General features: G+C 42.5%; 1 protein-coding gene across 2 annotated transcripts; it reads right to left on the bottom strand.

The window, feature by feature from the left end:
* LOC120056897 (polymerase delta-interacting protein 2-like) lies at positions 1 to 26,781 on the bottom strand. 2 transcript variants are annotated; one of them, XM_039005165.1, is made up of 11 exons: positions 26,546 to 26,781; positions 8,565 to 8,640; positions 8,223 to 8,317; positions 7,827 to 7,929; positions 7,243 to 7,318; positions 7,026 to 7,133; positions 6,753 to 6,889; positions 5,843 to 5,869; positions 5,275 to 5,400; positions 5,064 to 5,143; positions 1 to 853 (listed from the first exon to the last, which is right to left on the bottom strand). In XM_039005165.1, exons 1-11 carry the CDS (start codon positions 26,713 to 26,715, stop codon positions 739 to 741), a joined length of 1,113 nt encoding a protein of 370 aa, XP_038861093.1. In that variant the 5' UTR covers positions 26,716 to 26,781; the 3' UTR covers positions 1 to 738. The 2 variants fall into 2 exon arrangements, with proteins under 2 accessions (XP_038861093.1, XP_038861092.1); XM_039005164.1 differs by lacking the exon at positions 1 to 853 and adding an exon at positions 1,810 to 4,116.

A 26,781-nucleotide genomic window follows, 5' to 3' on the forward strand; every position in this document is an offset into this window, starting at 1 on the left:
CAAGAGACGTCACTAGTCCCTGGTTCAAATCCAGGCTGTATTACAGCCGGCCGTGATTGGGAGTCCCATAGGGTGGCCCAGCATCGTCCGTGTTTGGCCGTCATTTTACATTTTAAACTGTCTTGCCTAGTTAAATAAAGGGGTGTGAATACTTTCTGAAGGCATCATGTGCACGTTGTCTTTGCTCCCTCTCGCTCGGCTGTATGTGCATCTTGCTAGCCGTCACTCAAATGGCAACACTCTGGCGAGGGGCTGAAGCTCATTGGCTAGAACTCAAATTGCTAGGGGGCTGGCCCACGTGGGGGAAAATGTTTTTCTGGAAGATCAGCTACGCCCGTCTCTTTCAAACTCGGGATTTCGTGGCTAATTGAGGTAAGACAGTAATTCTGTGCATTGATTATGCAGGGATGACCTACACATTGAAACATCCAGCCCAAAGCGTGAGGTACAAAACAATTAAAATACTTAGTCGCCAATGTGCCACCGCATGTCTTTAACCGCTTTACACAACCTCAGTGTGAGGTGTGTAACTTGACTAATATCGGACCTCTGGCTGCATGCATAAAGGATTGCCTTAAAGGTGAAAGTGTAAATAAAGTCCCTGAGGAGAAGAGATAAAACACAAATGTGGGGGGGAAACACTGAGCCTGGGTCCATTTCCACCATAAAGAAGAGGGGCCAGTAGTGGCAGCCTGTCTCCCCCAGCAGACAGTCTCTCTCTCTCTTCCCCCCCCTCTCTCAGAAGAGGAAGGAGTAGGGGCTGTCCCTACGGCCGTGGCTCTCCAGGGAGAAGGAGGGGATGGCCACCTCGAACATGGCGCCGCCATTAGCCCGTTGGCAAGTAAAAGTCCCCCTGCAGAAGGCGGAAAATACCAATCAGCAGGCGCAGAAAAAAAATAGATTTTCAAAAATCAATATTATTCAACAAGGATATGGCGGAGCATTCTATATCGCACACTCACTCAGAGGAGATGGCTTCAGTCCCTGTGATATGAAAAGTTTTGCTGAGGTACTAGACCAGGGGTGGGTAACTCCAGTCCTCGAGGACCTGATTGATGTCACTTTCCTCCATTGCTAGCAAACACAGCTGATTGCAAATTTCATTCTAAACTGAAGATCATGATTTGGTGATTATTTAGAGTCAGGTGTGTTAGCTGGGACAAAACTGACACCAATCAGGCCCTTGAGGACTGGAATTGCCCATCCCTGTACTAGACTGTAGTAGCCTGTACCACTGTTGCCGCTAGCCACAGAAATACAGTATCTAGCACAGCCACAGCATGCTGTCTAGTCTAACAGACTTACGACAGTAACATCTCACCGAAAAGCTAAAAGGGACCTATTCTGCCAGTGCCAACAAAGCATGTTTCCATGTGTGAATCCTGAGTCAAAAATGCTGTTGAACATTCAACATAAAAATAATAAATTATAAAGTTCAGTGTTATCAACTCTGTTTTGGCCACAGTGCCATCCTCACATCAGGACCTGCTAGTGGATGTAATGCAGAACAAATGAAAAAGACTAGACACAGAAGTGAGCAGATCTAAAATTGGGGGAAAACATTTGTTAAAATGAACAAAAGTGGCAGCCGGGCCCATGTGCCTGTTAATTAACATTATGATTTTTGCACAGAATGATAATTTGGCTGCTGTCCCTTTTCAGATACTGGCTCCAAATGGCCAATCAATCAAAATGGTCGGCAATAAAATAATGACTCTCAGAAATGCCCGATTTGTGGTCCCAGTCCGCCCCTAATGCATGCAGATTAAAATGGGAGTACACTTAGATAGTGATAGACGGAACAATTTCAATGATTCACAGAAGCGTTTATTTAGGATTCCCAAACTGAAGTCCACAAATCCATACACTGATTCATTTAGCCAGTCACATTAACACAAATTTTTACATTTCCATTCAAATGCATCGACTAATCCGTGTCACTTCAGCCACATTAATGCTATACAAGACTGATTCCGTCACATAAAATTGTTTATATATACACACACACATACATTATATATATATACACACACACACACACACACATCATAAAGTATAAATTAACATGAAAAAATATACACGTGACCTTGGTTGGGGTCACTGTGTGTCAATGCCTTGCCTTTACTGGAGATATAGGAAAGTGCCAAAAAGACAAGCATGAATACTTAAGTCACCATGAAATTACTAGATATACAGTAACACATTGACAACAACTTCAAATGTCTGCCATTGATTGAACAATCTAGTAATTGCACATCTTTGATTAGTGACTGGCTATTTGATCAGCAGTGAATCAGCTGTGATCATATCATAGCAGCACAAATTAAAGCGGGAATCCTTAATAGTGAATCTGCCACGTTCGTTTTGGATATTACAACAAAAAAGTTACTACAAATGAACAAACAGTTTGACGCACCTCACCTCCGTTTCATCCACAAAACAAAAAAAAGGTGCTGGGGCAGACAGTGGGCTGTTACCCCTAATGCGGATTCCATCATTAAAAGGGGATGTACAATATTTAACAACTTAATGTTAGATCTTGAAAGTAGTCTCTGGCCCAAGAGAAACTATAATCCCTGGTTAAATTCTTTAAACAGCCAACACAAAAATGGAAGTGATAGGGTCATGCAGCATACTTTCAGGGTGAGGAACCATTTAACATTAAGTTGTAAAATACTGAACTTCCCCTTTAACAGCTCATGTGATAAATAAAGCAACATGATTATAACTAGTAGTCGTGTACTACGTCACAGCTTTGCTGCCTCTGTGTTAGAGGGTTGAGGTCCTGATAAGTACAGCACTGACAGGGAGTAGAAAACACAGATTATGTAGTCACTGTCTGATCAAGGCCATCGGTTCTTTTTGGGAGTAGGTCTCTACTATGAGCGGCGTTTAGGAAGATGTTAAGCAACAGACTTTTATAGGTGCTATGACGTTCATATAAAACACTATACTCATGTTCCTCATTGCAAACAGTCAACTGCTCTTCTTCATTTGTGCACACACAGTATGTGGTTGACCAACAAAACATAATAGATAGTGTTTCATTCACAATGAGTTATACTTATTGATTCACTATGGTTTGGCGAGAAATGGTCTTAAAATGTCTGGGGAAACGTGTTAGAGCACAGACTCAAATAACATTTTCTTTTAAACTAAACGTACCATTGGAAATGTAAAGAGATGATCCAAAAACAGAACGAGTCGCTCAGTAGGATACTGAATACCATGTTTGTGATCCTCTCAGCCTGAGCTTCTACTCGGTTTGTCCTTTTCACAGTCAAACCGGCACTGGCCTAGTCAAAAATAGTCTAACAGTATTAGGCCTAATGGTTTCAAGTGTCTAAAAGTCTTATCAGTCTGGAATAGATGCAAAAGTCAGAATAGATGCAAAAGTCAGAATAGTCTGATGGTTTCCTTTCCGCATCCACTGCTGAGCCTGCCCTGCATATGACTGGTGAAAAACAGGATGGCAGAAACCTAGCCCTTTAAGCCATAGGAGTTGTACTTTAGGGCAGGAGACTGGAGGAGAAAAGGACAGCAATTTAAGAGTATTGACTCGTCTAGGCGGCTGACTAAATGTTGGATAGACTACTTTTCATTAGAGAACCACAGACCGCACCGGTCTTGACCACACCGCCATGTGCTACCAGAGCAAAGGTCACTATTGAAGTGCCACACAATCCTACTAGTGGTACTGTAGATGTAGTGCAGACAAGGTAGTCCCCGGGTATGTGCACAATGCTTAGCTCCACAGGGCTCTCTGCAAGGTTTGGCGTAGAGTCACATTCACACTTCCCAATGACTTAGTCTTGACATCGAGCCAAGAGCCTAGGGCATTTGTGTTGGCAGGAGGGGCTACAGTTGTTGATTAGGTGGTACAGCCTATGTGGAGAGGAGAATGGGTGGTGAACAGGACAGGGGCAGGCTTTGAAGAGGGTGATGTGAGTGTGGGTGGAGCAGTTTGGAGGATGGCATGGCTCGACTCAGGCCAATGAGGTGAAAGGGCCGGGCAGGAAGCCGTTGGGTGTATCGTCTTTCTTGCTTTCGAGGGAAAAGGGCGGGATGCGGACGTCGAAGAAGGTGCCGTTGGGCCTCTCGAGCCGATAGGAACCCCTGCAGGGGTCAAAAGACAACGACAGGCACCGTCAGAGTCCGAGCCCCTTCTGCCCTGCCCAGCCACTGCCCAGTCCAGAGTCCTACAGTAGTACTGCTATGACTCATTTTCTACTACTAGCTTCCCAAGTATTCTACTTCAACTACTACTGCTCCTACAATTAGCTTACTTCAGCTTCTACTACGACTAGGGTAATTTTACTACTACTGTTTCCACTGACAATATTCATGCTTCTACAGTATGCTACACAAACATACCAATTTACTTACATATATACACACGCACAGTGTGTCCCTCATCGACTAATACAACAAACCTGGCACAGTGGGCAAACCTGGCCAAATTAGGTAAATAAATTGCCCGATATCGCAAGTCAGAAAACTTGAGGAAGTTTGCAGAGCCTATTAACCACAAACAAAGTGTGTTTGTTCATTGGAGCTCAGACCCATACTTGAAATTCCATTTAAGGATGATTGAAAAGAGAGATAGCTCACACACACACAATGCAGTAGCCAATGTCAGTTACCATAAAGACAAGAGTCCGAACTATGTGCTGCTAAAGCTCAACCATACTAGTCTCTACTAGGTTTGCAAAATTCTGGTAACTTTGGGGGAATCTGGAATTGCATAGTCCAGATAGGGTGAAAGTTGAGGTACTTTCAGTACATTTTTCTTCTGTTTGGCACCTAATGAACCATTTTACAATTCTGCCTGATGTTTGCTATATGGCACATATTGTCCATTATGTTGATTAGGCTAGTATTCATTTTAGGGTGGAAATAAATCCTGCCATCATAGTAGGTTACTTGGACCAGGAGGAACAAAAAATGGTTACCACTTGTGTGACATTCTGCCATACGTGTTCTGCTGGTACAAAGTGTCTACTTTTTGACAACAATGGGCAGGTGTTTCACAGTGCGTGTGTGCGTTTCTTGGCAAGACTCACCACATGTGCCCGCTGGGTGCCTGCAGTGAGACGTGACTGCTGTACTGGAAGGCAGGCTGCTCTTCGGACAACACTGGCTCCTACACACAGTGAGGGGGTATCATTTGGTAGACAAGTCTTTACCACACTTTTTTTGACCTTCTCCAATATATTTTGAAAAGGAGAGGATGTGAGGAATCAGGAAAGATTTATTGAAAGCAGCCCGACTCACCCGTCCCACCACTCCTCTGCCCCGGACCGTCTCCAGGGTGCCTGAGAGGCTGAAGATCCTCCAGTGTCTCTCCCTCAGTTGCACCACCTCCTCCCCCATGTTCTCCAGACGGATACAGTACCGCCACTGACACACACACACACACACACACAGACCGAGCAGTGAGCCAACGAAAACCACTCTGGTCCGTCTGAAATGCCACCCTATTTCCTATGTAGTGCACTACTTTTTACCAGGGCCCGTGAGGCTCTGGTCAAAGTAGTGCACTCCAAAAAGAATAGCGTGGCATTTTGGATGCACACTGACTACAGTAGTATGCAGGTACGCCAGCACAATCGGCGGTTTCTATGGGAATGGGAAGCTAGCTTGTATGGCTAAAATTGTAGCTAGATTCAGAGAGTCTAAATAATAATGACAGCAACACCCAAACATCCCTGTTTATAGCCCAAAGAACACCATGAAATGGACTGAAGTGAATATAATTGTTTCCTCATATCTGACAGTTTGCTAGCACACAGTTACAACAGTCGCTAGGCTACAGTTATCAGTGGCAGCTTCCTTCACTTACCCAATATACGTGGGAATTCTGGGCTTCCTGACAGAGAAAATGACATACATAAGCAAAAATACAAACAGGTTCTAATCATGACTGGTGCACATTCAGCAGGGCAGAGTTGTGGAACATTCAGATAGAAATACAGTGAGCTCTAAAAGTATTGGGACAGTTACACATGTTGTTTTGACTCTGTACGCCAAATGATACAATGACGTCGAGGTTAAAGTGCAGACTGTCAGCTTTAATTTGGGGGTATTTTCATCCATATCGGGTGAACAGTTAAGAAATTACATCCCTTTTTGTACATGGTCTTCCTCACTCATCATTCATTCAGTAGTATTCGTAATCATGGTAGCATAGAAATATTGTATTCTTATTTACAATAAAAGTGACTCCAAAATGACAATGTTATTTAGCATTAATTTCTATTGGGAACAAAATAATCTGAAACACCCAAAATAAACAAATGCAGCCAACAAGTTTGTAGAGTCACAAGCTTGATGTAATCATTGGGTGCAAGGAATATGGGACCAAATACTAAACTTGTTACTACTTTAATACACACAAATGAATTTGTTCCAATTCATTTGTTCCCCTAAAATGGGGGGGGACTATGAACAAAAAGAGTTGTAATTTATAAACAGTTCACCTGATATGGATTAAAATACCCTAAAAAGTCTTCACTTTAATCTCATAGTCATCACATAATTTCAAATCCAAAGTGCTGGAGAAGAGCCAAAACAAAAAAATTCACTGTCCCAATACTTGAGCTCACTGTATGTTATGTAGAAGAACATGCCTCTGACATCTAGAAAGGGAATCATGTCAGCTCTATTCATGAAATTTCTTCTGCAATGTTGTGCTGAACGTGACCCTGATTCTTTATTCCCTTTAGAGTTTAGAGAAGTGGTGTGGGGCGTACCCTCATGCCCATATAGAAGGGGATAACAGTAACACGGATGTTCTCAGTGGTCTCACGGTGCACGTCCGACAGCTCCAGCCATGGGTGGTTCTTCTCCTGCCACGCCTGCAGCGTGTCCCGTGGTATGAATGGGGGAACTGGAGAACGGGTCACAGCGCAACGGTCACATTTGAAACTTTGGGATTTACCTGCCAACAAGTTCTCATACATACGCATTGCGTTTACTGGCTAACTGACTGAAAACACTCAAAAAGCCTTTTGGTTTGTATTAACCTTTGGAGGCATTGAACTGGAGGAAACGCTCAAACAGCTCATGCTGAATGGGGACCTGGTCTGTGGAGTTGTAGGGCAGGATGTCTTCATGACTCACATAGTCCAGCCCTGAAAGAGTGAGAACGAGTTAGCTTAGTGCATTAATTCCTTTGTGCGACAGTAACTATGTATTAGCAACACTTAAAATAACTTGTCTAATGCTTTACATCTGACTCACCTGGAATGGCATAAAGCGCCCTGCTGTCATCGTGATTGGCCAGAAACGTCACCGCCTCAGTCTGTGATCTCTGAGACTGACAGACACAGACCATTTATAAGGAGACGATTAGGGTTGCAAAATCAGAACAACCAGGGTTTGTGGAAAACCTAGGAGTTTTGGGAAAGTTACCATCATTTTGCGGTGTGTGATATAGACAATAGTGATGAGGGAATCTCATTACATATCGCAATATTATTTTTCTATGAAATTGATTTGAGATTCCAAGTATCTTTAAGAAGAAGAAAAAAATTGTAGGTAGTATTATGTTTGCACTAGTCAGGTGTACCTGGGCCAAAATGCAAATATTTAAAAAATTCTATAGCTTGTTCTCTAGCTCCTTAAATAGTGAGCCAACATGTTTACAACACTTTCATTTCCCTGACTGATAAAAACTCGTTTTCTCATGCTCCCTCGTCTCTCTGCAACGGACATGTCGTGAGCAATATGTTTGGAACACCAAATCACAATATTGAGTCACAATACATATAGAACGATAATATCATATGAGGTCCCTGGCAATTCCCTTTGGGTCAGATACTCACAATGTGGGGACAGTCCCTGGTGTCTATCAGAACCTGATAGTATGTGTGAGTTTTCCCTTTCACCTCTTTGGACCGGTGTGCCCCAGGGGGTTCCGTAGACTTACTGGGGGCAGAAAGCAAGCAGAGGAAAGGTGTCAATAAAGAATAACCAGTCAACGAGAGCTAGACCACTTCCAAACAAAAACATAACTCCAATCCATTTCCTTTACAAACTGCCTGTGACATGTTTGGATCTTATGGCTACATCTGATAGCACCCTACTCACTATATAGGCCTAGTGGACTACAAAAGTAGCGCTCTATATAGGGAATAGGGTGGCATTCCAGACAGTGAAAAGCACGCTAAGCAGACAGGTGTTGCGGAGACATGGGTGACCGTGTGAGGTGGTGTCATCACCTCTCCGTCGCAGGAGTGACGTCGCGGTCGTAGAGGCGGGCGTGCCAGGGGAAGAGCACGATCCCTCTGTAGCCAAACACACTGTGCAAGAATAACTGGGGAGAGAGGCAGACAAACTTAAGGCTGTGTGTGGAATAGCTGGGCAGTGAGTATAACAGTTGAGTAAATAGAAAACCCTGCCAGGTTGGCACAGTATTTTGCTCATCATAGAAATTGAATTAGCTATATAATTAGTAATTTTATTGCTATGGTCCTAAGGCAGATCCCTTGGGAACCCTCATGTAAAATTGTTAGTCTCTAATGTGGAGTGAAATATGGAGTTGTGGTTGGAGACCCTCTCACCTGTCCGGTTTCATATTTCCCCTGCTGTTTGGGAGCCTCAAACACTCCTACTGTCTCCAGCACCTTCCCCTCTGGCCTGTAGGACAAAGAAAATCAAGACGTTAGGAGAAGAACAAGTAATAAGACAGACTGCCTTATGTCATGACTTGCCCTTCCAAAGTTATCCATGCAACTCCCTCAGCCAATTAGTGATCAAGTTGTTGACAGTCTGTCTTAATTGCTGGCGTGATTTGTTCATTGCATAGGGGATCACGTCACTAAAACCAACAGACACTGTCACACTATCATATACCTATTTGGAGCAGTGGAGAACAATAAAATAAGTAGACGCAAGTAGGGCTGAGGCGGACATTACATTTTGTCAGCCGGTTATTGTCATGCAAAAAGACTGCCGGTCTCACCATAATTGACCGTTAATTAACATAAACACGTTTAGCATCTCCAGGCATACTCGCTGCATATAGTATAATAAATAAATTTGATATACTCAATCAGATCTAAAGAAACATATGAAGAACAGAATATGAGTTGACCTACTGTATGTTATCTGGCTATGCTCCATGCCAATACCCGAGTGGCGCAGCAGTCTAAGGCAGTGCTAGAAGAGTCACTACAGACCCTGGTTCGATTACAGGCTGTATCACAACCGGACGTGTTTGGGAGTCCCATAGGGCGGCGCACAATTGTACCAGCGTCGTCCGGGTTAGGGTTTGGTATGCAGTCATTGTAAATAAGAATTTGTTCTTAACTGACTTGCCTAGTTTAATAAAAAATACAATGATACAATTTCAATTCAATGTGTTTAATGCAGGCCCTTCATTGAATACATCTATTGTTCCCTGGAAGGCAGTATAGAGCAGCTGCTGAACAGAAAGGCTGAAATAGAACGTTTGCCAAAATAGAACGCAACTGCTCAGCTACAGCGACCAACAAAGGTTTGCTACTAGCTAATTTTGCAGTCTGGTAGACATGGATCAATTTATTGTACATTTATTGACAATGAAAATGAGGGAGAAGAGCTGGAGAACGTGAGAGCTATGAACGAAACAACCACCGGAGAACCAGGAAATGCAGCTAGCTAACGTAGCTAAGAGAAGGATACGGTCGATTCAAAAAGAACACAAAGTTAAGAGAAAATGGACAAGTCTTTTTTTTGTACTGCATAATGGGACTAGCTCACTTTCTTATTTGCCAGAAGGCAATCAATTGTTTCAAACAAGCAAATTTAGAGCAACACTTCCAGTCACACCATGCCCACTTTAACAAAACATATCCGTCCCAAAGCCACCTTAGAAACAACAAAATAGCGCAACTCAAAGGACAACAACAAATGGACAGATCTAGCACTGTTGCAGAGAAAACATATGACCTTGCTTGGATACTCGCGAGAAACAAGAAGGCCTTCACAGACGCGGACATGGTCAAATAATGCTTTTTGGCCTCAGCCGAAATATTGCATGCTGATTTCACAAACAAGGAAGCTATTTTAAAGCAAATTCAGGGACTGCAACTCTCAGACTCAACCATAAGACGCATAGAAGACATCGGCGAGGACAACGGTAAGCAACTGATTACTGACATAGCCGTGGCGCTGTGTTTTAGTATCGCGCTTGACAAAAGCACTGATGTAAGTGACATTGCCCAATTATGTGTTTGGGTCCGCTTCCCTCAAAACGAGACGTTCAGAGGGGAACTTATGTTTACTGCCCCTTCAGGGACAAACGAGGAGGAGAGGATATTCTGAAAGCCCTTGTTACATTTTTTTTGCTGATAATAATATTGACTAGAGGTCGACCGATTAAATCGGCATGGCCAATTAATTAGAGACGATTTCAAGTTTTCATAAATCGGTAATCTGCATTTTTGGACGACGATTATGATCGATTACATTGCATTCCACGAGGAAACTGCGTGGCAGGCTGACCACCTGTTACACGAGTGCAGCAAGGAGCCAAGGTAAGTTGCTAGCTAGCATTAAACTTATCTTATTAAAAACAATCTTCACATAATCATTAGTTAACTATACATAGTTGATGATATTACTAGGTTAACTAGCTTGTCCTGCGTTGCATATAATCAATGCGGTGTCTGTTAATTTATCATCAATCACAGCCCACTTCGCCAAACGGGTGATGATTTAACAAAGGCGCATTCGCAAAAAAAGCACAATCGTTGCACGAATGTACCTAACCATAAACATCAATGCCATTCTTAAAATCAATACACAGAAGTATATATTTTTTTAAACCTGCATATTTAGTTAACAGAAATTCATGTTAGCAGGCAATATTAACTAGGGAAATTGTGTCACTTCTCTTGCGTTCATTGCACGCAGAGTCAGGGTATATGCAACAGTTTGGGCCGCCTGGCACGTTGAACTAATTTGCCAAAATTTTACATAATTATGACATAACATTGAAGGTTGTGCAATGCAACAGCAATATTTAGACTTAGGGTTGCCACCCGTTCGATAAAATACGTAACGGTTCTGTATTTCACTGAAAGAATAAACATTTTGTTTTCAAAATGATAGTTTCCAGATTCTACCATATTAATGACCAAAGGCTTGTATTTCTGTGCTTATTATATTATAAGACTATGATTTGATATAGCAGTCTGACTGAGCGGTGGTAGGCAGCAGCAGGCTCGTAAGCATTCATTCAAACAGCACTTTCCTGCGTTTGTCAGCAGCTCTCAGCAATGCTTGATCACAGTGCTGTTTATGACTTCAACCCGATCAACTTCAGAGATTAGGCCGGCAATACTGAAGTACCTCTTAGAACATCCAATAGTCAAAGGTATAGAGAGAAATAGTCGACGCATCATAATTCCTATAACTGTAACCTAATATTTATTTACTGGGAATATTGAACCACCAGCTTTCATATGTTCTGAGCAAGGAACTTAAACGTTAGCTTTTTTTTTTACATGGCACATATTGCACTTGTACTTTCTTCTGCAACACTGTTTTTTGCATTATTTAAACCAAATTGAGCATGTTTCATTATTTATTGAAACTAAATAGATTATGTATTATATTAAGTTAAAACAAGTGTTCATTCAGTATTGTCATTATTTCAAATATATATAAATAAAATCGGCTTCAGCTTTTTTGATCATCCAATAAAATCTGTATCGGCATTGAAAAATCATAAAATCGGTCGACCTCTAATATTGATTGGTTAAATCTGGCATCTGTGTGCACTGACGGCACCCCAAACATGCGAGGGAAGGAGAAGGGACTCAACAATGAACATTGTGAAACAAAAACAGAGAAAGAGACTGACCAATGCACACATTGATTGCCTCACAAGGATAGCAACAGACTATACATTTAGAATGAATTCAGTCAAGGAGCAGAAGGGACATTTTCGCTCATCCAACTACTGAGGTAAGCCTTAATATTGGTCTTATACATGTGATGTACCCTATTTGATGCAAGTGTATATTTGTGAGGTGCTGTACAGCAAATCAATTGCATGTGCTCTATTGCGCTGAATTTGCTCTCAATTGATATTGGAAGAAAAATAACAAATTAAAGATTTGTGCGGCCCTCTGAATGTCTCAACCCAAAGTGGCCCACCTACAAAAAAAATTGTGAGTAACACTGCCATAGACTGTAGGCTTGTTCATTTAACTGACAAGATATGCTTCCAAATCTGTGCAATTATTTCATGACTTTATAGTAAGAAGAAAAATAAAATAATTGAAATTAGCTGAATAAAATAGAAAGGACATTTACCCCATTCTGGAGCGAGTGTGCATATGAAGGGGCTATGTTAAAACATTTAAAAAGTAATCATTTGGAACATGTCCTATGTGCTAGATTAAGTTTTTGGGCAAATTTACTTGTGAATGATACAAACCTTAGATATCAAAACATATATGGGCTCCATGATGCGACTACAGGCTATTGATAACTTGCGATCCATTCCTTGCCTCAGGCTGCACAGCTGTTCTCTCAAGACCATTCTCCCTTAACCATGACTCCTAGCTCCATTACATATAAGAGTCATTGGACGAAGGGGAAGTTTTGTTAAAAGCCCCTTAACTTGGTCTGACCATTAACACGCATCGCTTGTGGTACGGTTTTGGAAGCATAAGGATCGTATCTTTCATATCAGCAAGAAATATTTTTCTAAAAATGAAAGGTTACATGGTACATACCTTTATAGGGTTAGTGTTCCCATACGGCCATATCTCCATGTTACAGGGCATGTTTACGGAAGACAGAGGAACCACATGCTAATTAGCTATCTAGCATGCTCCGAACATTTGTTAAATTATTCTGATATGATAGTAAAAAGTGCTTTATGTTTCTAGAACTGTATCGCAATTTAGAATCGATTCACGTTTAGATAGAGTAAGCCATGTGCACTGCTGGAGCTCCAAAAGCATCCTGTTATGTGAAACAAAGCTGAAGGCTCCATGTAAGCCAAGGCAACTAAGCCAAACCCAGCTAGTCTATAAATGTGCCCGCCCCTAAAACTATATTGAACAAAAATATAAAAACTGAACATTTTTCATAGATTTTATGTAGTTTTGTTCATAAGGAAATAAGTCAATTGAAATAAATGTATTATGCCTTAAGATTTCACATTACTGGGAATACAGATATGAATCTGTAGGTCACAGATACTTTATTTTTATTTTTTAATGGTAGGGGTGTGGATCAGAAAACCAGTCAGTATCTGGTATAACCACCATTTGTCTCATGCAGCACAACATCTACTACGCATAGAGTTGATCAGGCTGTTGATTGTGGCCTGTGGAATGTTATCCCACTCGTCAATGGCTGTGCGAAGTTGCTGGATATTGGCGGGAACTGGATCATGCTGCCATACACATTGGTCCAGAGCATCCCAAACATGCTCAATGGGGTGACAGGTCTGGTGAGTATGCAGGCCTGGGATATTTTCAGCTTCCAGGAATTGTGTACAGATCCTTGCAACATGGGGCCGTGCATTATCATGGTGAAACATGTGGTGATGGCGTTGGATGAATGTCGCGAGAATGGGCCTCAGGATCTCGTCATCTCTGCATTCAAATTGCAATTGATAACACACAATCGTGTTTGTTTCCCGTAGCTTATGCCTGCCCATACCATAAACCCCAACATGGGGCACTCTGTTCACAACGTTGACATCAGCAAACCGCACGCCCACACAACGCCATACACGTGGTCTGCGGTTGTGAAGCCTGTTGGACGTACTGCCAAACTCTAAAACTTCATCGTAGGCGGCTTATGGTAGGAAAATTAACATTAAATTCTCTAGCAACAGCTCTGGTGGACATTCACACAGCCAGCATGCCAATTACACACACCTTGAACTTGTATGTTGAGAGTAAACAGCACATTTTGGAGTGTCCTTTTATTGTCTCCAGCACAAGGTGTACCTGTGTAACAATCATGCTGTTTAATCAGCTTCTTGATATGCCACACCTGTCAGGTGGATGTTTGTATTGGCAAAGGAGAAATGCTCACTAACAGGGATGCAGACAAATTTCAAGGATCTTTAATTTCAGCTCATGAAACCAACACTTTACATGTTGCGTTTATATTTTTGTTCTGAGTAGTTACGTAAACCTGAAGACTAAAGGTGACTAGAGATAGTATGTGTGTATATTGCTGCCCTGACACAATGATCCAAGAAAAAAAAAGAAAAAAACAGCTTGCTTTCAAGGTACTGGCATTAGTCGAAAGAAGCTCACACCTTATTGCATTGACACTGTTATGGCCTAACTTTTGGGCACACTTACAGTTTTCCACTGTTGATGGGTCTCAATCAGTCTCATTTCATCAGTGTTGCCTAAACTTTCTACCTACCTGACTTGCACATACACCGAGTGAACAAAACATTAGGAACACCTTCCTAATATTGAGTTGCACCCCCTTTAGCCCTCAGAACAGCCTCAATTCATCGGGGCATGGTCTCTACAAGGTGTCGAAAGCATTCCACAGGGATGCTTACCCATGTTGACTCCAATGCTTCCACAGTGGTGTTGTTGGTTGGTTGTCCTTTAGGTGGTGGACCATTCATGAGACACACGGGAAACTGTTGAGCGTGAAAAACCCAGCAGCAACGCAGTTCTTAACACAAACCTGTGCTCCTGGCACCTACTACCATACCCCATTCAAAAAGGCACATCTTGCCCATTCACCATTCGAATGGCACACATACACAGTCCATGTCTCAAGGCTGAAGAATCCTTCATCTATGCTGATTGAAGTGGATTTAACAAGTGACATCAATAAGGTATCATAGCTTTCACCTGGTCAGTCTCATGGAAAGAGCAGGTGTTCCTTATGTTTTGTACACTCATGGCTATGGAACGCCTATTTGGGTCTTTGCGTGTCAAAAAAGATACGTCAAATAACACTGACTAGGTTTCCCCCTTTCCCGTGTCAAATAAGCTTGTTGACCAATCAGGACCTGAATATGACTACACGTCAATTTAACGCGTTCATACATTTTTTACGTATTTATTACACCATCACTCGTATTTCATGTCACAACGATACGTATGCTATGATGCTGGTATTGCTGTCTTGCGCATCTACAGTGCTGGTCATAAAAAAGCTAGCTGATGGATACAAACAAATGTTCTTCCCCAAAAACATAGCAAAATGACAATCTGCTACAGTAGCTATAGTTAGCTAACTATACAGCTAGTTGTCATCGAGTAAAATAAACCTCATTTATAGGACAGTTATTTTAAGAATGGTGGTTGTACCCATCTATGTGAAGCTAGCCACAATAAGGATTAGCCACAATAGTGGACTTTGCATGTAGCCTTAAAAATAAAAGTATGCAATTAACAGTGAATAGATCACGATCAATTGAATAGATCATGCTAAAACGAGGTTGGAATGTCATAGAAAAATAAAAAAAGACTTAATTTGACAAATCTGTTGAAATCACACTGGATGAATTAGACATTAGAATTGCATTGGGGGCAAACTTATTTCACTGTACAGCCTTACTTATGGATTGTGGATCAATGACATGGGGCATCAGTCTACTCAGTGACACCCAGAAAACATTCATGTTGAAGATCTTATTGCGGGACTCTGAACTGAATTGAGCCACATGTCAACCTACTATGTGTATTGAACACTATTCCCATGGAAAAACAATACTGCGTGGATGTTTGAGTCTGATAACTGAGTACGTTGGGGGGGAAAAAAATATTGGGTATTGAGTAGACTGATACCCCATTTCAATGATCCCCAATCCTTAAGTAAAGCTGTACAGTGCAATATGTATGTCAATCCACACAATAGGCTGACTGGGGAGTTGATTTCACACAGTCCTGCGATAAGAGCTACAAAGCTAATATTTGCGTAAACTCTTAGCAGTTGTGTGCTGTGGGTGTCACTGCGTAGACTGATACCCCATTTCATTGCTTCACATTCCAACATTATTTAGACTAGATATGGCATGATTCCACCAATTGTAACCTTCTGCTTCACTTTCAAAGGGGTACTTTTATTCAGGGATGCAAACTGGTGAGGGCCCAAAAAGGTGACACTTTTTTTTACACTGAAACATGCCCCAAAAAATCCCTGCTAGGGGGAAATGCTAATTTTAACTAATTAAACTAAGAATATGATCTACATGATCAGTCTCTGTGTGTAAAATAAAAAGTGGTTATTGTGAACCTAAATCACAGTAAAAAAAAAAAGAATTGGGAAAAAAACATCTTCAAGTAGAAATATAACAAACAGGCATCTCCATTTTTGCTCCATTATAGTGGCCACTATAGTAGACGTCGATCAAGTGCTCAAGGCTACATGTGCAAAAATAACGTTGAGTAATTTTTTTAAATAAATCCCCATTACACGTGTTACTGTCAAGTTCAACATAACAAAATCAATATTTTTGGGCTACACATTATTACATTGTACACATTCTGCCTGTGGACATCTGTTCTACAATGTGCCAGCAGAGAACGATAACCTTTGTTGGCATAATTGATATCTTTCAGGCAGAGAGTACACCTGACAGAGGTCGATCGATTATGATTTTTCAACGCCGATACCGATTATTGGAGGAAAAAAGCCGGTACCGATTAAATCAGGCGATAAAAAATGTATATAGATTTTTATTTGTAATAATGACAATTATTACAGAGAAATTAACCAATGATATTAGGCCACTCTTGGCCATGATTACAGACACCTGTGTGTCTTGACACTATATACACTGCTCAAAAAAATAAAGGGAACACTTAAACAACACAATGTAACTCCAAGTCAATCACACTTCTGTGAAATCAAACTGTCCACTTAGGAAGCAACACTGATTGACAATAAATTTCACATGCTGTTGTGCAAATGGAATAGACAAAAGGTGGAAATTATAGGCAATTAGTAAGACATTAATTAGTAAGGCATTCAAAAGTGACCAAAACATCAGCCAGGAAGCATAGGAACTGAGAAGTGGTCTGTGGTCACCACCTGCAGAACCATTCCTTTTTTGGGGGTGTCTTACTAATTGCCTATAATTTCCACCTTTTGTCTATTCCATTTGCACAACAGCATGTGAAATTTATTGTCAATCAGTGTTGCTTCCTAAGTGGACAGTTTGATTTCACAGAAGTGTGATTGACTTGGAGTTACATTGTGTTGTTTAAGTGTTCCCTTTATTTTTTTGAGCAGTGTATAAACGAGTCATCCCGCAGTGTCTGTGATTGTACCCTGATGAAGACAGCTTGCCTGTCGAAACGTTGGTAAATTAAATATTTTTGCATCTGAGCTCCTAGAGTGTGCGGCTCTCCTTTATTTTCAAACAATTCTTGTTCCACCACAGTTTCTCCCTCACCTCAAACTTTCCAAATGCTAGGTGTTTTTTAGTTACAGCTCATGAAGTACGCTTCATCACCTTCTCACCCCCGTCTCCATGGTTAAGCTTCTCAGCTAACGTTACCGTTCATGGACGCTCAAACTGCCTTCCCAGAGCGTGTTTGGTTGCCTCTTCGCTCTTCAGTCACGTGCTGCATTCTGTTACGTGAACGATTGGCTGAGCATTGGATACAGCCAGTATTGGTCCAAACCCGCATCACTCGTTCGCATACAGCCAGTACTCATCCAAAACACCCCCCCCCCCGCCGCCCAAACTTTTCTCATCAGATCTACACGAATCACGTACAGTGGGGAGAACAACAATTTGATACACTGCCGATTTTGCAGGTTTTCCTACTTACAAAGCATGTAGAGGTCTGTAATTTTTATCATAGGTACACTTCAACTGTGAGAGACGGAATCTAAAACAAAAATCCAGAAAATCACATTGTATGATTTAAGTAATTCATTTGCATTTTAGATTCTGGCCACGCCCCTCGTGCAGCACCTGAGAGAAACCGTTCCACCGGCGAGAGATATCGTTAAGCCGTCCGCATGGCATCATCCGAAGGACAGCCAGAAGAGACACCGCCTCTGACGAAACGCAGGGGAGAGAACGGAAGAGAGCACGTGCCTTACGTGTACCCACTGTCACACACCCCCCCCCCCCACTATTACTATCGAGGAGCCAACATGTTTGTCTAGTAAAGAATGGATTCCAATTGACTGTTACAAGAGAAACTCGCTCTCCAGGGAGGACACAGGTGGCAGAGCGGACATGAGCCCCCAAGCTACGCCTTATAAAAACCTCACACCACAGTCTCCTAGGAGTAATGTGGTTCATGTTTCACATAACGGGCTGTGTACGGAGTCTTCTTTGGAACTAATAACACAATCGCTGTTTGGGGACGGCTCAACGCCTCAGTCAGTGCAGCTCAGACCAGTGCTACATTCAGAGGGCTGGAACCACGAGGTTAACCAACATGTCATCGCCCCTGTTTTTCTCATAACGTATTCATGCCCTCTGCCTCTCACCACTGAGTGTAGCACAGCCCACTATGGGTGTGTAGCTGAGCACACACGAGGATGGTTTAAGTGGGAAGAATAAGAGGGCAGCAAAGCGGACACTCTTGAGCCGCTATGCTACACCTCATAAGAACCCCACACCACAGACTCCTAGGAGTAATGTAGCTCAGGGTTCTAAGAACAGCCAGTGTACACAACCCCATGTTTTTTTTGATGATGCAATCACTTTTGGGAGACAGAGAACCAACTCAGCCAAGATCCTCAGTTAGTGCAGTTCAGACCAGTGCTGCGTTCAAAGAGGGATGTAACTACAAGGTTATGAGTATAACCAACGTGTTGTCGCCTCCGTTTCTGACAGAAATCGGCAATTTTTCCTTCCCCTTTTCAAGGGGAAGTTCAATGTTCAATGTTGGGGAACAGCAGCTGCTTGGGCCATAGAGGAATACAGGTCCTTCCTACTGTCTGCACCACAGCTTTGCACTCTCCCGCTCTCAGAGCATTATTGGGAGTGGCAGCAAAGCCTGGCTAAGCCAGACGCTGGAGAAGGGTTATGCCATCCAGTTCCACTGAACTCCTCATCCGTTTTCGGGCGTGGTTGAGACTGATAAAAACGCCAGAGTAAGTAGCTACTCGTGAAAGAGATCACAGAACTTTTGGCGAAGGAGCCGGTCACAGTAGTTCCCCAAAGAGCAACGGAACAGCGGTCTATATTCACCCTACTTCCTAGTGCCAAAAAAAGACTAGGGGGAATGAGGCCAATATTGGATTTTCGCATTCTCAACGAGAGCGTAGCCAAACGGCCCTTTCGAATGCTTACGACAAAGCGTCTGCTGAATTGTTTCCACAAAGATGTATGTATAAGCATAGACTTAAAAGGACGCATTCTTCCAAGTGTATTCGCGTCACAGGAAGTTCCTGCATTTCACCTTTCAAGCAAATGCGTGGAGGCAGCAATAAAATCATTGCATCTTCAGGTAATATAGGTTTTGGCCTACCTAGGCGACCTACTGGTTCACACGGTGCAGGCGCATTCTGGCATGACACTCTTGGGTCTCACGTCGTCTGCCCACTTCGAGAGTCCGTTGGGACTCCTGCACCTGCAGTGAATGGAATGTGTTTTTCACATGATAAGCAGCGCTCACCCGCAACCATTAAAGTGCTTGCTGCAGCGATTTCGGCTTGTCATGAGAGGTTTAACAGAGACACGGTCTTCAGCCACGCTCTAGTGAAACGTTTCCTACTGGGAACGCGGCGACCTAGGACGATGTCAAGGGCCATGCTTCCGCAGTGGGATTTGACTTTGGTATTCGAAGCGCGCTGCGAGCCATCGAATTAAGTCCCCCTGAAGATGTCATAACTCTAGCTCAGTCTGTATTCAGGGTAACTGATGGAAGGACCAAGAGGGAAAGATGTAGGACCAATGGGCATGGTTCCCATTAAGTCCGCTCTTTTCTATGAGAGAGATATGTGAATCATGTTTTATGACCTGCCCACCAGTGGGTTGGAAGGATGAGGGAAATAGTATTTGTAACTTTGTTTTACACTACTATTAGACCGGTCATTGAATATTGATGGAATACATGTTTTCACAATGGTGTGCCACAGAGAATGTGTACACCGTGTGCTCTCATGTCAAGGGCATGCTCTCTTTCGTACAGTTCATGTTTGACAAGCAGCGCTCACCCACCACTATTAAGGTATTCGCGGCAGCGATTTCAGCTTGTCATGAGAGGTTTGGCAGAGACACTGTCTTCTGTCACCCTCTAGTGAAACGGTTTCTATTGAAAACGCGGCGGTTTAGGCAATGCCTAGAGCCACGCTGCCCCAGTGGGATTTATCTTTGGTACTCGAGGCGCTCTGCGAGACGCCGTTCGAGCCACTGAATCAAATCCCCTAAAGAAGTTCTATTAAAACCTCTTTGGCGCAGACAACATCCCGTGAAATTGCAGAGCGCCAAATTCAAACGACAGAAATAGTAATAAACATTAATGAAAATACAAGTGTTATACATCGGTTAAAAGATTAGCTTCTTGTTAATCCAGACGCTTTGTCAGATTTCAAAAAGGCTTTACGGCGAAAGCATAACATGCGATTATCTGAGGACAGCACCCTGCACTCAAAAGCATACAAACATTTTCCAACCAAGCAGAAGAGTCACGAAAGTTAGAAATAGCAATAAAATAAATCACTTACCTTTGAAGACCTTCATCTGGTTGCAATCACAAGGGTCCCAGGACCGTAACAAATGGTCCTTTTGTTCAATAAAGTCCTTCATAATATCCCAAAAACTCAGTTTTGTAGGCGCGTTTTGTTCAGTAATCCACTGGCTCAAAGGCGATCAAAACATGCAGACGAATACATCCTAATAGTACCGGTAAAGTTCGTCGAAACATGTCAAACGATGTTTATAACTAATGCTCAGGGTGTCAATTATCTAAATAATCGATAATATTTAAACCGGACAATAGAGTATTCAATAGAAAGGAAAAAGAACGAAGGGCGCGCGCACAGTCACGCATTCCAGTACTGCATGCTTCCCCAGTCCCCTAACCAAAAGGTATTTTACTTTGTCGTTTTTCAGAAAACAAGCCTGAAACCATGTCTAAAGACTGTTGACATCTAGTGGAAGCCATAGGAACTTCAATCTGGGCCCTACCCAATTACATAGTCAATAGGCATTCAATGGAAAAACCTCACATCAAAAAAATCCCACTTCCTGGATGGATTTTCCTCGGGTTTTCGCCTGCCATATCAGTTTTGTTACACTCACAGACATTATTTTAACAGTTTTAGAAACTTCAGAGTATTTTCTATCCAATGCTACCAAGCATATATGCATTTCCTAGCTTCTGGGCCTGAGAAACAGGCAGTTTACTTTTGGCAAAAGTTAAGACGGCACTGTTGCTTGCTTTGACTACGGCCAAGCGCATCAGTGATTTGTGTGCTCTTTCGACAAGACCCAACTGCCTTTGGCGATCTGAGCGGAGCGGTGTTACGTCCCAATCCAGCATTTATGCCGAAGGTTATCAAGAGCTCATATAGGTCACAGACCGTTAAGCTGTGGGCCTTCTCCTCCTCCACACAGAGCAGAGAGAGAGGCTTCGCCTGTGCCCAGTGCGCACCTTGGCGTGCTAAGTGTAGAGCACGGCGATGATTAGGTTGACGCCTCAGCTGTTTGGGTGTCACGGTGCTAGTACACTTGGCAGACCGCTGTCTCATTGGCTTTGCGAAGGCATTGAGACGGCTTATGAGGTGGCAGGGTGGCCATTGCCTCAGGGCATAAGAGCCCACTAAACTCGTGGAGTAGCAGCGTCTACGGCCCTTTTCAGAGGAACACGGGTAGAGGATATTTTGCAGCGGCGTCATCGTCTCCTTTTATCGAATTCTACCTGTTAGACATGTCGTCTAGCTCTTTCTGTACTCAGCGTTGCTGAAGGGAGAACTTGAGTTAAGGATGCAGGTCTATTGGGCGGGGTTCCCATTAGGTCCGCTCTTTTTTCAAGGAGAGACGTGTGACATGACCTCTGTTTGACACGGTCAGTACAGTAGGGAATGTCTTGACTGCCCACCAGTGTATCACTGTGTTGGGGCAGCGTGATGAGGGAAATAGTACTGTAACTATTGTTACTTTACTATTAGACCGGTCACTAAATTTGATGGAATATTGAGGTATCAACTATCTGCTGAGTCAGATTAGTGACCCATTTTCTATTATCTGCCCACAAATCATTGGCTTTGCCTATGGATTGAGTGTGGCGGGTTACACTGAGAAATCAGTGAGTATGCCTTCTAAATTGGTTCAGCCTGCACTCAGCATTGCTGATGGGAAGGCTAGAACTAAGGTGAGAAACGCAGGACCAATGGACAGGGTTTCCATCAGGTCCGCTTTTTCCTATTAGAATGACTACATGACATGACTCCTGGGGTAGTACAGTAGAGTCAAGTGTTACATCCGGCCCACAAGTCTGACTGTTTGGGCGGCTGGATTAGGGATATAGTACTGTAATACTAGTTACAGAACTATTAGACCAACCTTAATATTGAAGATTCATCTATCTGCTTGTAGAGATTAGTATTAGAGGTTGACTGATTAAATCGGAATGGCCGATTAATTATGGCCGATTTCACGGTTTCATAACAATCGAAAATCTGTATTTTTTTACACCTTTATTTAACTAGGCAAGTCAGTTAAGAATACATTCTTATTTTCAATGACGGCCTAGGAACAGTGGGTTAACTGCCTTGTTCAGGGGCAGATCGACAGATTTTTACCATGTCAGCTCAGGGATTCAATCTCGCAACCTTACGGTTAACTAGTCCAACGCTCTAACCACCTGCCTCACGAGGAGCCTGCCTGTTACGCGAATGCAGTAAGAAGCAAAGGTAAGTTGCTAGCTAGCATTAAACTTATCTTATAAAAAACAATCAATCATAATCACTAGTTATAACTACATATGGTTAATGATATTACTAGTTTATCTAGCGTGTCCTGCGTTGCATACAATCGGTGCGGTGCGCATTCGCGAAAAAGGACTGTCGTTGCTCCAACGTGTACCTAACCATAAACATCAATGCCTTTCTTAAAATCAATACACAGAAGTATATATTTTTAAACCTGCATATTTAGCTAAAAGAAATCCTGGTTAGCAGGCAATATTAACCAGGTGAAATTGTGTCACTTCTCTTGCGTTCATTGCACGCAGAGTCAGGGTATATGCAACAGTTTGGGCCACCTGGCTCGTTGCGAACTAATTTGCCAGAATTTTACATAATTATGACATAACATTGAAGGTTGTGCAATGTAACAGCAATATTTAGACTTATGGATGCCACCCGTTAGATAAAATACGGAACGGTTCCGTATTTCACTGAAATAATAAACGTTTTGTTTTCGAGATGATAGTTTCCGGATTCGACCATATTAATGACCTAAGGCTTGTATTTCTGTGTGTTATGTTATAATTAAGTCTATGATTTGATAGAGCAGTCTGACTGAGCGATGGTAGGCACCAGCAGGCTCGTAAGCATTCATTCAAACAGCACTTTCGTGCGTTTTGCCAGCAGCTCTTCGCAATGCTTCAAGCATTGCGCTGTTTATGACTTCAAGCCTATCAACTCCCGAGATTAGGTGGTGTAACCGATGTGAAATGGCTAGCTAGTTAGCGGGGTGCGCGCTAATAGCGTTTCAAACTTCACTCGCTCTGAGACTTGTAGTTGTTCCCCTTGCTCTGCATGGGTAACGCTGCTTCGAGGGTGGCTGTTGTCGATGTGTTCCTGGTTCGAGCCCAGGTAGCGGCGAGGAGAGGGATGGAAGCTATACTGTTACACTGTACGTTACGACATGACATGACACGACGTACCGGAGGGTCCGTTTTTTCAACTTTTCTCCAATACTAGATCAACATGGTAATGGCTCTAAACGCTTGAATAGAAACCTAGTTCACACCCCCGATTTTAAAGTCAACACAGTCGCTACAGTCCCATTAGTTTTCTTTGTAGCCTTGTTTGAATGTTGCGGTTATGTGTGGATTAATTGTACGGAATGGGGTGAGTTTACGTTACCTGCAGTCAACTTGTGCAATACGTTAGGAGATAAAGCAGATCGCGTTCTTCATTTCACTTGTCACACATGCTGACCAACCGGACACATCGCAAAATACATTTAGAAATCCATGTTATTCAATTCTTGCGCCAACGAGCGTCTGCGATGCCAAGGGCTAAAATAGAAGTCGTTCCTATTTCTGATGCAGATCACGCTGAAAACCTCATTGGTTTATAGAAGCAGGTACCCACGTGCCATCTCCTCATCGGTTATACCCACGTGGGTGATTGAAAGACGAACTTTGTTGCCGGTTGTCGTGGTAATACTATGACTATGATGACTTATACACCATATAAGTTCAAAGATGAAAAAGCCTGGAAGGAGAGATGACTAGAAACGATTCGGTTGGCCGTTTTATGTGTGGATTAGTTGTCGGAGTAGAGGTCCTTGTGCATTTCAGGTAAAATAACTCAATGTTTATATCCCAGGACAAATTAGCTAGCAACAGCAAGCTAGCTAAATAGGAGAAATTAACGTTAGCTAGCAAGTGCAAGTTAGCTAGCAATTTTTTTTCCGACCTGTCCCCAAATTAATGTCATTGGTTCAGAGTTTGTTTTGATATTTTAACCTGCGTGTCGTGATCGCGTTTGGTGTGGGGGGGACAAAATAAATTTATGCACGATAGCGCACGCGCGCAGCCGGTTTGGGTTCCGTGTTACCATAATTCCCCAGAACAGTTGAGCCAGACACGTGCTTGTTTGTAAATAGCAAAAAGAGTCCATAGCGTTCTATATGTTTCGCAAATCTGTTGTGCGACGCACATGAGGTGATGGAAGTTACACTTGTATGCAATCCACTACTACATGTTAGCCATCAGATATCTTATAACTGCTTTCTGACAGAAGTAAAAGAGCTCTGGATGACTTCTGTACAGTTGCCATTTTTTCCGTGCTTAGTACAAGTGTTTATTTTCCCTCTGTTCTCCCCTCTGCTCCATCTGCATATGTTGCTCTTCCTTCAGAAAAGCATGTACTACAACTTCTCATTTACACCATTTCCCTCATTCACATTTTCTTGTAAATGTCCACACTCGTTGAAAATGACATTTGGTAGCTACTATGAGCTGGATTTGCCTGCCTTTGCAATTAGTTTGTTCGTTTTCATTTGTTACCAGCATTAGTCTGTGCTAATTTTGTTAGCATTCTGGTACTAGAGGCCCAATGGGCTTTTCTAACAGGTAGATTGCTAGCTGTTATGTATTTGAGGAGCCAATGGTGCGAAGCTACCATCTGTGGGATTATGACTGAACGCCTCTAAAATCAGAATCCCCCCAAACGTAACAATGCCATAGCGCCGCAGATCTTCGGTTAGCCAGGGATAGCATGCCTCTTTTGGCAGGTGATTAGAGCTGTTCGTGATGGGGTTGGGGTCCGGCCGGATGAGTTACCGCCCCTCTCCTGATGCGCACCGCATGTTTGTGGGGAACCTGGTGCTAAATAACTCGTAAATGACCAGATTCTTGCCTGGAAATCCAATGTTGACACTGTTTGAATCAGGAAAAGTTTCCTTTCACGACCTCTACAAGCCAGAATGTTGAATACACTTACATTTTTACATACATTACCGGTTGTTCTGCGGTTGGTCCTTTTGGCAGGAGGCATGAGACACAATATATCCACAGGAAAGTATAGGTGGCCTAGTGGTAAGAGCGTTGGACCAGTAACCAAAATGTTGCTAGATCAAACCCATGAGCTGACAAGGTAAAAATCTGTCGTTCTGCCACTGAACAAGGCAGTTAAGCCACTGTTCCGTCATTGTAAATAAGAATTTGTTCTTAACTGACTTGCCTAGTTAAATAAAGGTAAAATTATAAAATAAAAAAAGCGCTGGTAGTGCATTCCGATTACTATCACCTGAAGCATGCAAAGAACCATAAACCCGTGCACGAGCTCGGCAAGTATGCGGACAAGTCCTGAATTTATTTATTTTCCTCGTCCTCACATACTTCAGGTGATAGAAATCTTTGAAACGTAATTATACTTTCCTGTGGATATAGTGTCTCACATTCTTACAGCCAAAAGGACCAACCGCACGGACAACCGATAAAGTATATTAAAATATAATTGTATTTAACATTCTGGCTTGTAGAGGTCGTGAGAGGAAACGCTAATTTCTACCCAAAGTAGATTTCAATGTCATTCAACGTCGGGTTTCCAGGCAAGTATAGTAATTAACGACGTTACTATGATACAAAGGATGCAATGACAGTAATTGGGAACTTGACCTTGACGTGCAGTAGATTCTGTAGTCAAAGCAACCTGCGTTTGCTAACCAGCTAACTAGTTAACCTACCGATCTAACGTTAGCTAGCTAAACATAAGTAACTCGCTAGCTAACAATGCTATTAATGAAAGGGTACTATAACCAGCTTTTGGTGGTTTTGTTTTAGCACAGACGCAGGACAATAACAACTGTTACAGCTAACTGCTAGTCGGTCAGGCTAAATTAGCTGGCTAACAAACGTGAGCTACCAACCGTAGCGAGTTAACTAGCTAATATCTAACTTACCTTGACGACATCAACCGTTTCTGTTGGACGTTGAACAAGCTACATGATAAACGCGTCCTATTCGGAGTTTGTCTACTGTTTAAATCGACATTTAGTACACTGATGGCGTGTTTCCTATTATATTTATTAACCGTGGACAACAACGTCCGACGAATGACACAGGCCGCCATCTTTGTTTAGATTAGCGTTTGCATTGGCGTGGACCCCACACGCTCCTACATAGTATTTTTGGTTTG

Source organism: Salvelinus namaycush, chromosome 12, assembly GCF_016432855.1.
Source record: "Salvelinus namaycush isolate Seneca chromosome 12, SaNama_1.0, whole genome shotgun sequence".
NCBI classification, from domain to species: domain Eukaryota; kingdom Metazoa; phylum Chordata; class Actinopteri; order Salmoniformes; family Salmonidae; genus Salvelinus; species Salvelinus namaycush.